Consider the following 13,049-nt stretch of genomic DNA (forward strand, 5'->3'; position numbering starts at 1 on the left):
GATGAAAAGGGGATTACATGAGGATACATTGGGGGAGGGAAAAAAAGGCCTACCAGAGTTACTCCCGGCAGGGCGTAGCTTTACTATGCAAAAAAAACACCTCAAACATGTAAGCACGAACATCAACAATTCACAACATCAGACACCAAAAGGAGGGGGGTGGGGGGGTGGGGGGCGGCTGGGATCCTGTTTCCCCAGCGAGAGCAGCCCTGTATGGCGCTCAGCCACTGTAGCCACAGGTGGGAGGGAGATCTTCGGAGGAGTGCAGAACACATTGACACCTACAGGTTGATGGCCTCGCCAGGCTGAAGTCCACCAATCCGAAGGTGTGTGTGTGTGGGGGGGGGGGGGGGGGGGAGGTCGGGTTTTCACAGCATATGTCTGCATTCCTTCGTGGGGGTTTGTTGCTGGCACTCACAAGGCTGCCATGGCGTCAGATTCGGATAACAAGACTTTGTTTGGGTCAGGCTGAGATAATTTTCCTCTCTGCCTTGAAGTCTGTAACTGATCATTCAAGTCCTCCAGTGAAGCCAATTCAGGTTTTTAAACATCTCCACTCCGTCCAGTGACCCTCTCCGAGATGACATCCATTTTGCGCACTGATACCGGTATCGCAGCTAGAACATTGTCCAGCTTACGATTCACCTCGAATAACGTCCCAGTCTGTGAGGTCTCCACATGGACGGTGCTTTCCGTGGGTGCGGGTCGCCCTCTAATCGCTCCCATCTTCCCAAATTTCCAGAAAACCAGATATCCTCCCACTCCAATCAGAAGAAATCCAGTGATCATCAGGCCTAATTTCCACACATCTTCGACATCCTCAATGGACAACTGAGAGAGGCATACGATCTTCCACTCCCTCCAGGAATCAAGCATATATCCCGCTGCGTGTGTCCCTTGCGCGCAAGTGGGAGCCCATCTATCCATTCTAAAAAATAGGGTTTTTCCAGAAGAAATGCAGAGAAGCGCTCTGTGGGCAGACAGGACAAAGAGCCTTGGGAAAAAAAGATAAGGGAGCAAAAGCAGAAGCATCTGTACTCTGCGAGTGCCGGAAGAGAAAAAAAATCACACTGAAAGAATCACATTGTCTTTAACTTCAAATCCACAGAAATTCCTGTAATTGTCATGTTCTGTGTCCCTTTGTTCCCCAGCCCCTCCAGTTCCCACTCCAGGTTCTCCTTTTGTGCGCCCTCATGTGTCCTTTGTCTGCATCTCATTTATGTGTCTCCTGTCTATTCCTTTTGTCTTCTCCAGTCCCCCCTCTGCAGCCAGTCATCCTCTGCAGTGTTTATAGTTTCAGCTTTTCATTTTTATTAGTCTCTTTTATATGTTTTGTCCCACCGGACTTCGTAGTTCTCCTTCCCTTTAGAATTTTAGTTATATGGTTGCTTTTCTGTTTTTAGGTTCACTCTTAGGTCATGTTAGTTTCTTCCCTGATTAGTCATTGCTTTCACCTGGTCCTCCCCCCACACTCCACACACCTGCAACTCATCTGCCTCCCATTATGCCCCAGTGTATTTAAGCCCTGTCTTGTCTCTGTGTCTTGTCGGTCCATTGTTGTTTGTCAGCGGTGTTTTGGTGTTCTGTGTAAGTTTCCGGTCTCGTTCCCAGTCTGTGCTCTAAGTGAGCTTTTTTCTCCTGTTCCTGGATATTTGGTTTTTGGCTCCCTGCCTTTTTGGATTTATTTTTATTTTGGACTCATCCTAAAATAAAAGGATTATCTTTACATCAACTCCTGCCTCGTGTCATCCTGGGTATCTGCAGTTTGGGTCCAAACCATCCCCTCTTCGTGACAGTAATTTATGCCTAAATGAAAATTTAACTAGATTTTATTTGTAACTTGCGATGCACCTGCTTCTCGTGACTTTAAGTGGGAGGTTTAAAGAGAGAGAGAGAGTGTGTGTGTGTGTGATTGTTAGACGACACCTCGTTATTCTCACAGCTTGTTAATGTGCCGTCATGAGTTTTATCTCACATCAACACCTCATCTCATTTTACAGCCTGGTGCTTTTTTATGTCTTTGGATTGTTTTGTTGTTATATTTACTGATTGTTTTTGCAGGGTTTGTGTTTATCTTTCAACTGTACCTGCTCAAGAACTTCCTCACCTCCTTACTGACGCTCGATGCAGTTGGCACAGCAACATGAACCAAAAGACTGGGTCTAGAGGGGAACCAGGAGGACCACAGGTCTCCCTCTCTGTTTTTCATCTTTTCATTTCTTTTTTTCTATTTTTAATAATGAGGTTAGAGTTCAGGGACTAAAATAACAAAGCCAGCACTGATCATCAGAGGAAAACACTACACTTCAGATATTGCGCAGGGAGGAAAAAACGTCCAACTTTCCAGACAGAATGCACCGTGAGCCTGGAACTTGGACAAGAAAACTACCAAATAAATACAATATTCACTGAATATTAAAGCAAAGGGATTTAAATTAATTCGATAGAAATTCACAGGTCCTTCTTGTTAGTGACTTAGATAAAAAAAGGATAGAAAGAAAACACATTTGGTAAGAATCTTCAAAAGCTACAATCTCACTGGGCATTATGCATCAAAGTGTTTGTATCGCATGTTGGTCAGAAATGATCTTAATTACATCTCAAATCATTTGCGATTCTCTCGTATATTTGGCTACTTGGTCATCAACCCCTCCTAGAGCTGTCTCACACCCCTCCCACTGTCTAACTCACTGAAACAAAACAGAAAGTTTTGAGGCTAAATGTAAACATCAGTACAAACTGAGCTGCTTTTCTCACAAAACAAATATATTTTATGTTTATGTGCTTAGCAGACGCTTTTACCCAAAGCGACTTACAATATATATTTTTTTTAACCTATAGGGCATGTTGTGATCTGTGGGGGAAACTGGAGTACCCGGAGAAAACCCACGCATGCATGGGGAGAACACGCAACTCCACGCAGAAAGATGAGTTTTGAACCTGCGACCTTCGTGCTGCGATGCAACAGTGCTAACCACTGCGCCACCATGCAGCCCATATTTTCTACGGTTTGGCTTGTCATTCACACCACCAACAACAATTCCTTCAAAAACCTCAGACCAAAGTGAGATTTGCAAATTCTCTATTGTCAGCATTTTCTTATGGATGTAAATATTCTGTGTTTCAGGTTTTCCAATGTCACTGTGACAAAATGTGCGTGTTCCTGCAAGCTCAATAGCTGCAGATCACAGGTAACACACAATGTTAATGACGGCTGTTGCCGCTACCAAGTTATTCCAAGGAATTATTCTTGCCAATGATTTGGGGAATTACTGCCACCTACAGGCTTGGCATGCCTATGAATGTACTTCTCCGTCGTTTTTTTTTTTTTTTTGGGGGGGGGGGGGGGGGTTGCTGAAAATGACCAAGTTTGTTTAGTTATTTTTTTCTACGATTTTACAAATTTGTGTTCCGAGTCATGCACTATCAGCCATTTTTTCCTAGTGGAAATCCATTTATCTGAGTTGGACTTTCTTGAACAAAACCTGCTAAAAAGCAGGTTTGGTTAACAGACTCTGTTACCATGGTGATAGACCCAGAGATTGGCTAAATTCAGAGCTAATTCTGGAGCAGCTCCCTGCTGTTCTAAGCAGTCCACCCATGCATGTGTCCTTTTTGCATGTTTGTATGCATGAGTACTGAAGCTAGACAACATTCCTTGGAATCAAAGCACATATTTAGATGAGTGGTGGAGCAATGAGGATTGTGTTCGATCTTCTTTTATAGAAATGGATACAAAACTCAAAAATCAGAGACTTAAAAGTAAAAACCAGCAGCAAACAGATTGTTGCCGTTACATAAGTGTTCTTTTCTTTGTACTGATGAGGACATCTCCTACATCTCTTCATTTGTCACTCGCGGAACCAGTTTGTCAAGTCAAAAGAACTTGGATCCAGCTCAGAAAGGGTACTGGGCGAAGCAGGTTGACGGCTTCAAGAAATTTAGTTCTCTGGATACAATGTACAAATCCACCCTCTGATGTTTGCATCCCTCGTCAAAGAGCAATTGTAGAAAAAAACAGAAGAACAGTTTGCTTTATAGCTGCGGCCAAACGCAGCTAAAATTATTACAATTGGACACACTTAAAGACACACACTCATAAGTCACTCACATGGCCATGCCGAACTGCTCCAGCCACTTCTTTTTTAGCTCTTTGGTCTTGAAGAAAAACTCAAAGCCATTCTGTCCTTGGTTGTGAGTGAGGTAGAATCCATAGGACCACTAGAGAAGAAAAAAAACAGAAACACGTTTGAGACGGGGGAATAAAAAGATGGAGCATGAATCCGTTAAAAGACATACAGAGGAGAGCTGAATGGGAAAGAGACGGGATACGGAGAGAGGCAGATGGGGAAAAAAAGATGCTAAATGAAAGAGGGATGCCTCGGGGAGAGAAAACACAAAGGGGAAAAGAAGTGACAGAAACAAAAAGCAGAGGAAGAACGTAAAGGAGAGGAGAAAACCAGTGTGAGATAGCTGCCGGGCATCAGGCAGCGTCGAGCAGTGAGTGGGCCTGTAATCAGCGACTATTATCCACTTTAAAGGCTAAATATCACTCCATTAGCCTCTCTGTCAGCACAGTCATCTGTTTTTCTTACACCGAATTACAAAACAGATGCTTGTGGGAAGCAGTTTTTATGGCTCCTAGTTGTGCGTTTGAACTTCTCGGCTCTGAAGGTTAAAATGAGATGAGCCCGCTGCGCGGGTGGAAAAAGGCAGTGGCTCATCTCTTTTACTGAATGAATAAAAAAGAGGAAAGCGCTGCACAACACAGGCAGTCCCAGTGGACAGCGGGACCTGAGCTAAGCAATGATGTTATCTGTCTGCCAATTTGTAGAGAAGAAGGTGTTTGTCTAGTTTCTGGGAGCCGTTTTATCTTCTCTCTTTTAGGAGGGCTACACGGGTGGGAGGATGCTTTTTGTTCCTCCCTATCTGTGGATGTTCAGCAGGTTATTCAGGAAGATTATTCACAGAGCTGCTGTTAGATGCTTTGATGTAGATTAGTGTTTGTTTGGAGTCATTTATAATGGATTTGGGTGGGCTTTCGTTGTTTTTACTCACTAATGACATTGTTTTAACTTTCCATTTTCATAGCCGGCTCCTGTCCAGCACAATGAGCAGGTAGCGTATCTTGTAATGAAAAGATGATCTAAACCTGACTTTTTTGGGGTTTGTAAATAAACAAAAATAACAAGAATTAAGTGGATTAGACACACTATTAACTTTTGGGGGCGTGTGATAATGTTTTTGCCAGTGTCTCTGTGTTCATCTGCATTTAATATGGAAACATTCAGAAAGAAATCATTACATGTTCATCTCCAACTGTTTCTCTGTTGGAGTCGAGCCAGTTCAAGATGGCTGCAAACCATAGAAAACCCACAAAGCTCAGTCTGTTTAACTGAGCTGATATTTGGTGTTTTAGTCCATGAGAGTCTGAGCCCTACAAGCTCTTTAACTACCATCACAAATAATATCTATGTAAAATATGACAACTCATTCAGTTCAAGTTAGGCTATTTAGTTTCTAACATCAACCAAATCTCGTTCTCCCAGAGAGAATCCTGACAAACAGGGCATCTATTTCTGTGTGTGCAAAACAAACATGTCTCAAACACACAACCTTGGGTTTGTCATATATTGACCTTTTGAGGAAGAGGAGAAGTAGCTGGAGAATTTGATGTACAATATGTGCATGGTATGCAAAAGTTGTGCCATTAAAAGAATAAAACACAATAGCTGATAATTTCCGATAATAATTTACTGCCAAGATCTTTTGTACAGCGCATCTCCAGATAGAAATATTGAGGTGCTTCACAAGATCAAAAACAAAACAAAAAAAAGTGATTAAAAAATAAAATGATTAAAAAGTATCATAAAAATTAGAACAATTAAAATGTGTGTTAACCCTCAGACTCAAAATAAAGTTTTGATAAAAGGACGAACAACTAAGTCCTTCAGGGGTACTTCTGAGTTAAACATTTCTCATGAAACACAAACAGCAGGCCTATTCAAATGGCAGCCCGTGGGCCCTACCCAGCTGTCCCACCTCACCCAATCCCCCCACCACCAACGGGAAAAAAAACCTGTTGAAAAACTGTTTTAGCATGCAAGTTTCTAAATTCCCACACTGATTTTACACTTGAACACAACACCATTTTAAAAATCATGGACATATATATGTAGACGCCCCGTGGACTCGAGCTGTCTATTGGAGCTGCCATAGTGTGGCTTCTACATATTCATGTCTATGTTAGCAGTGACCCAGCAATGACCCAGCCCAGCTTGTGGAGCAAACAAGCGCCTTTCAGGCAAAACTAAACAAGTTCGCAACTGACTTGACTGGTGAAAGAATGCTACATTTTCCCACACTCCGTAAAGCCACCTCTCCTCCAAAAGTCACGGCAGAAATGACTGGTTTAGTTGCGAAACTGAAGGACAACTTTGCCAGTCACCTGGAGGATCTGTCACTTCCTACAGAGGTGATGCAATTAACGAAAGATCCATTTGCTGCCATCGCTGAGGAAACATTGTCCAGCAAAGCTAAGAAAGTGGTCTCTTCTATCGATGAGGGACAGTTCCTGCTGGAGTTGGTGGACATGCAGTCATCACTTACAATGCTACAAGAGCTGCCCACAAATGGCCCCGCTAAGTTTTGGAGTCAGATCAATGCCCATCAATTCCCAAACATCAGGAATGTAGCTGTGACTGTTCTCAGTATGTTTGGATCCACCTATATTTGTGAATCCAGCTTTTCCCATATGAATGCAATCAAAACAAACCTGCGCTCCTTTCTCACTGAATCCTTTCTGCACTACTGTCTGCGCATTGCACTCAGCTCCTATGAGCCAAATATTCCATTTCTTGTTCAAAACAAAAAGTGCCACCTCTCGCACTAAAGTTGGAAGAATAACGGTCAAGCTATGGTTATTGTAAATGTTTATTTAGTAGCTGCGACTGAGTTATTGTTAAAACAAATGTTTGTATTACCAGCTCTGCTGCTGGTAAATTAATACAGATCATTAAAGCAATAAAAGACATTGTGCATTGTTTTTTTTGTTGTTGTATTAGTGGTAGAGATAATATCAGTCAAAATATTAAAATTTCATATTTAAACATTATCCGCTCCTCCTTGAACCATCACCTTATCGTGGTGGAGGAGTTTGAGTGCCCTAATGATCCTAGGAGCTATGTTGTCTGGGGCACTTAGTGTCCCTGGTAGGGTCTCCCATGACAAATTGGTCTTAGGTGAAGGGTGAGACAAAGAACGGTTCGAAGGATCTTTCATGGCGGTTAAAACGAAGAGTCGGAGTATCCGGCCCGGAGGGTTACCGGGGTCCCACCCTGGAGCCAGGCCTGGGGTTGGGGCCCGTGAGCGAGCGCCTGGTGGCCGGGCTTTCGCCCATGGGGCCCGGCCGGGCCCAGCCCGAACCGGATACATGGGCTCGTCCAACTGTGGACCCACCACCCGCAGGAGGAACATGAAGGGTCTGGTGCAATGCGAATCGGGTGGCAGACCAAGGCGGGAGCCTTGGCGGTCCAATCCCCGGACAAGAAAACTAGTTTTTGGGACATGGAATGTCACCTCGCTGGCGGGGAAGGAGCCGGAGCTTGTGGCAGAGGTTGAGCGGTACCGGCTAGATATAGTCGGACTCACCTCGACACATAGCATTGGCTCTGGAACCCGAGACCTGGAGAGGGGTTGGACACTCTACTTTGCTGGAGTTGCTCCGGGTGAGAGGCGGAGGGCTGGGGTTGGCTTTTTGTTAGCCCCGAGACTCTCTGCCTGTGTGTTGGGGTTTACCCCGGGGGACAAGAGGGTAGCTTCCTTGCGCCTTCGGGTCGGGGAACAGGTCCTGACTGTTGTTTGTGCTTATGGGCCAAATATCAGTTCAGAGTACCCACCGTTTTTGGAGTCCCTGGGACGAGTGCTAGATAGTGCTCCATCAGGGGACTCCATTGTCCTGCTGGGGGACTTCAATGCTCACGTGGGCAATGACAGCTTGACCTGGAGGGGTGTGATTGGGAGGAACGGCCCACCTAATCTGAACTCGAGCGGTGTTTTGTTATTGGACTTCTGTGCAAGCCGCAGTTTGGCCATAACGAACACCATGTTCGAACATAAGGATGCCCACCGGTACACTTGGTACCAGGGCAGCCTAGGTCACAGGTCGATAATAGATTTTGTAGTCGTATCATCTGACCTGCGGCCGTATATTTTGGACACCCGAGTGAAGAGAGGGGCGGAGCTGTCAACTGATCACCACCTGGTGGTGAGTTGGATCAGATGGCAAGGGAACATGCCGCGTAGACCTGGCAGACCCAAACGCATAGTGAGGGTCTGCTGGGAACGCCTGGCAGAAGAACCTGTCAAGACGGTCTTCAACTCCAACCCAAAGCTGAGCCAGAAAGCCAGGCTCTCGATTTACCGGTCGATCTACGTCCCAATCCTCACCTATGGTCATAAGCTTTGGGTAATGACCGAAAGAGCGAGATCGCGGATACAAGCGGCCGAAATGAGTTTCCTCCGTAGGGTGGCCGGGCTCAGCCTTAGAGATAGGGTGAGGAGCTCGGACATTCGGGAGGGACTCGGAGTAGAACCGCTGCTCCTCCGGATCGAAAGGAGCCAGTTGAGGTGGTTTGGGCATCTGGTCAGGATGCCTCCTGGACGCCTCCCCGGGGAGGTGTTTCGGGCATGTCCTGCCGGCAGAAGGCCCCCGGGTTGACCCAGGACACGTTGGAGAGGTTACATCTCCAATCTGGTCCGGGAACGCCTTGGGGTCCTGCCGGAGGAGCTGGTGGACAAGGCCGGGGAGAGGACGGCCTGGAGCTCCCTAATTGGGATGCTGCCCCCGCGACCCGGACCCGGATAAGCGGAGGAAGACGAAGATGAAGAAGACGAAGACGAACATTATCCGTACAATATATAATAAAGATTTGGGTATCCGGCCCAAAGCTGATCCACGATTTTGAAATCTGGCCCAGTAGGGAAAGTAATTGAATAGGCCTGACGTACAGTATGTGGAGTAACCAGGTAGGTAGGTTTTAACAGTTGTAAATCTGCAACGCCTGCCTCCGGAGGGTTAAAAATGGAAGGAAAGGGAAAGAGAAAACAAATAAATAAGAGGGAAATTAGTGGATCCTGGGAAAGGAAAGAAGAAAGTGCAGAATAACCCCCAAATTCCACTACCTCCACGCCGCTCCGCTCCGGTCCGCCCCAGCCTTCCGCAGCCGCTCGCTTCCGAACTCAATATTTACTGGTATCCGCTCTACAACGGCTCCGCTCCGGTGCGGAGACCTGAGGTGGGCAAACAAGCATGCGCGGGATTTTCGAGATCTTGCGATACAATCCGAATAATAAACATGGAAGTTAGATCCAAACACCCGTTGTGTGGGAGAAGCATCGGCATGAACTGTTTAATCTGCCCATCATTTGTGTTGAGAGATCAGCAGGGTTTGGATCAACAAAGTGTGTCTACTTTGATAGTGGAAACTGTATTTATGGCTTACTTTTGTGCATTTAAACTTCAGCCGCCATTGATAGTTGTTTAAAGTTGTTAAACCTGTGCATATGAAACAAAAAACGCCTTTTGTTTATCGATTTATTGTGAAAAACGGAAGTTGTGCTCGCTCCTGTTCCTGTTGGGCGGTTGTGATTCCTGTCCATTTACTGCGGAGGTGCTCCGGCGTCCGGCGAAAATAGGATCGATTCTATTTTTGCCGGACGCCGGAACAGAGGGCGGCGCACGGCGCCGCACTGCCGGAGCACGGCCGCAGTAGTGGAATTGCTCTGATTGACTACAACGGGACCGATTTTGCTCCGGCGTTCGTGTCGGAGCGGAGCGGAGGTAGTGGAATTTGGGGGTAAGGACAATAACAATAACGGCTGATTAAACTGGACAAGGGTTTCCTATGTTTAAGGGTTTCAATCATCAGGTCAGCAAAAGCTAAATGTCGTACAAATCGCTTTTATGACATTTTTACGGCGTAAACACCAGATGTACGTCTACAGCTGACTTTTATTATTTTTTTGGAATCTACCAAATTCAAAATGGCGACCACAGATAATCAGCATTAGCAAACACAAAAAAAGCGCTTAGAACTACAATGACCACAATAGAATGCCATCTGAAATGATGAATTTAGTGTAACATGTTAAACGCAACAGGTGGCACGCACTCCTACAAGCAACACCAGGCCTGATCCGTTCCAGATGATTAGCATGCAAATGTCATTTCTGACAAACGTCGTCCTTCATGCATCCATCAAGCAGTCGCTGCCATCCCTATTGTTGCTAACACAAAATGCATTATAACCTTCATGTCAGAGGTGACCAGCACAAAACTGGCTGCATCCTTCATAAAATATAATCCATAAGCGTCTAAGCCTACTAACGTCTGCTACTACAGCATTATCATCACCCAAATCAATGCTTCCTGACACGCCTTCCACATCATTCCTCATTATGATTGGCAATATTTTTCCCCAGTTGGCACTTTGTATTCACTGTGTGTGCACGAGTATTCGGGCCCAAAGCGAGGTTTAATGATAGCGCCATCTGGGAGGAGGCAGACTGTTGCAGGCTGACACTTTTTCAGTCAGGAAAAACGAAAGCAGGAATGTAAAACATGTGCAGGAACAAGCTTGTACCAAATTATTTAAGAGTCTTTTTTCTGTTAATTATTGTGTTGTTCGCGTAATGAGCCCAAAGGTTTTTTTTTTATTTTTTATTTAGCGTGTAGCTCGGCGCTCGCTGGGGGACTGGGAGCACAGAAGGCAGCAGTGGGGGTGGAGAGGTTGTTACAGGTGCTCGTAAAATACTACAGAGAAGCACGTTCACTTCGTTTTCATTTGCTTTTATGAACCTGAGTGTATCTGACAAACGGTTATGGCTGTTCATTATGCAGAAATAGCTCTGTTAATTGGTTTGTCAGGAGTCCAACATGGTTTCTGAGCTTTGCTGACTCAGTCATAAAGAGGCGATAATGGGTTTGACGTTGCAGAACTCTCCTTCATTTACAGCAGACTGGTCGTTAGGAGGTTCGCGCTTTTTACAGTGACTTAGGAAGAAGGTTTTGTTATTATTTCATCACTTTTACAGGCTGTGTGTTGCACAGAAACTATGAAAGTAGCTGTTTTTGTGCTGCCCTGCTGGGACAGGCTGCAGGTAAAATGAAACGCCACTCAGAGTTCCGTGAGCCGCTGTAGAATCGCAGCTTTAAGTGTTTTTGAAAGGATGACGATAAAAAAGTGTTACAGACGTGTTTACCTTCACTTTTAACGAGCTGGCTGAGGATTCAGAGTCAAACAAAGATGTTGGCAGTGTTATTGTTAAAAACAAAAGCACACGTGTGAGTCGCACGTGTGTGCTTTATTTGACGTGTTTAGATTCAAGAGGATTTGTGAGTAGAGAAAATGTGTTGTGACATTTCTGTGTGATGGTGAGGAGCATCCTGACAGGAACTAGCATCTGTGGTTTAAATAAACTCAGCTTTAAAACACAAAGACTGAACCGTGTCATGCTGCAACTCAAAATGAGAAATAATGAAAGTTTTGAGGAGCGATCGACAGAGAGGCCGATATACTTTATGAGGCGGGAGCCAAATCTGAAAAGCATGTAGCTTGGCAGGAAGAGGCATTCAGCGGGGAGAGAGAGCTACTCGTGTGGAGGTGGGGACGTCCAGACCTGACTATGTTCCACAGAGCAAGAAATTCAACAACCTATCCAGAGAAAATCTTAGCCGTCTAGATGTTATTAGCAGTAAAATATAATCAGTTTGAGACAAACACAGCCTTAATTTAATCAGTGATTAAAACAAGATTGTTCTTTTGAATCAACGGTGCATTTATACGACCATCTGCTGATTAAAGATCATCGCTACAACCTAATTAAAAGGCTGTTTCCCCTCGTCTCAGGCGGTTTGTCGTGGATCTCTGACGTTACTGACAGCTCAGTGAACAGCGACCCCTGACAGCCATCACTGAGTCTATGGACCAAAACAATACCCCACCCCCTCGGTGTTCAGACCTTTCGGTTCTCCTTGTCCGCCGTTGGGTTGTTAGTGATCTTAAAGTTGTGCAGGTCGATCACTTCTTTCATCTCGTAGTTGTCTCCTCGACGTTTGCAAACGATCACTGCGGAGTCAAACAGGAAGATATGCCTGCAGAGAAAATAAAGCTTCATGTAAACTCTGGCTTGGTCCTGCAGCCAGAATCCTCTGAATATAAATCCAAAACGTTAGGGTTAAATCTAAAAGTGATGATGCAGCTAAACGAGAGCCACTATTTCTGCTAATGTGTTGTTTCTGCAACAAAAAGGCCTTTTAGCTGAACTATGAGATTAAATTTAATCCCTAGAAGCATGCATTTTGCAAACTTCTGTACTGAAATCGTAACATCTTAATAAGTCTAATTAAATGATAATTGTCTTTGGTAATCAACCTATTATTCAGCAAGTTTCACATAAAACCAAAGAAAAGATTTAAAATCAAAGAATACCCTGGTGATCTCTCCACATTCTAATGCTATTGTGTAATAAATAAATAAAAGGCACAGTAAAGAAAAAGCTGCTTTCATGGTTTATCCTGGAGGTTCGACGCGGAGGAAAGGTAACTTCGTGACGTTCATTTGTTACGGCTCACTGGCATTTAGAGAAACCGGTTTAGTTCCACGAGCCGCTGTGTACTCTGGCAGGACGCCCACCTGTCCTGTTTGGCTCGTTTGTCCACTGAGGACACGCGCACCTCCCCGTCACCTTTGGGCCTCCCGTAGTTTCTCAGAGTCTGATTCTGGAAAGACAAACAAAACTTATTGTAAAACACACACTAACTAAAATCCTCACGCCATCCGTCTGATCGACCCAGACTCACCAAGTTTTCTATGGATTTCTGGTACTGATCGATCTCTCTGAGCGTCTCGTTGTCCCTCTTGACTTCATTAACGTACTGAGCCAAGTCCTGCACACAAAACCACACAGCTCTACTATAACATGACTCAGCAGATCTTAGAGGTGGGGTGTCTGTCTAAATCATTCTGTAAATCCTCCTGAACTATAAC

General features: G+C 44.9%; 1 protein-coding gene across 4 annotated transcripts in view; it reads right to left on the reverse strand.

Moving 5' to 3' along the window:
- LOC107382673 (guanine nucleotide exchange factor VAV3) overlaps positions 1-13,049 on the reverse strand; it is a 128,437-nt gene that overhangs the window by 26,692 nt on the left and 88,696 nt on the right. For all 4 annotated transcript variants that reach the window (XM_054751313.2, XM_054751311.2, XM_070553074.1 and 1 more), the window contains exons 12-15: positions 12,863-12,949; positions 12,696-12,781; positions 12,022-12,154; positions 4,112-4,221 (exon numbers count right to left, since the gene is read on the reverse strand). In XM_054751313.2, coding sequence (XP_054607288.1) covers positions 4,112-4,221; positions 12,022-12,154; positions 12,696-12,781; positions 12,863-12,949 — 416 coding nt within the window. The remainder of the gene's footprint in view (positions 1-4,111; positions 4,222-12,021; positions 12,155-12,695; positions 12,782-12,862; positions 12,950-13,049) is intronic.

The sequence above is a fragment of the Nothobranchius furzeri genome, chromosome 7 (assembly GCF_043380555.1).
Source record: "Nothobranchius furzeri strain GRZ-AD chromosome 7, NfurGRZ-RIMD1, whole genome shotgun sequence".
NCBI classification, from domain to species: domain Eukaryota; kingdom Metazoa; phylum Chordata; class Actinopteri; order Cyprinodontiformes; family Nothobranchiidae; genus Nothobranchius; species Nothobranchius furzeri.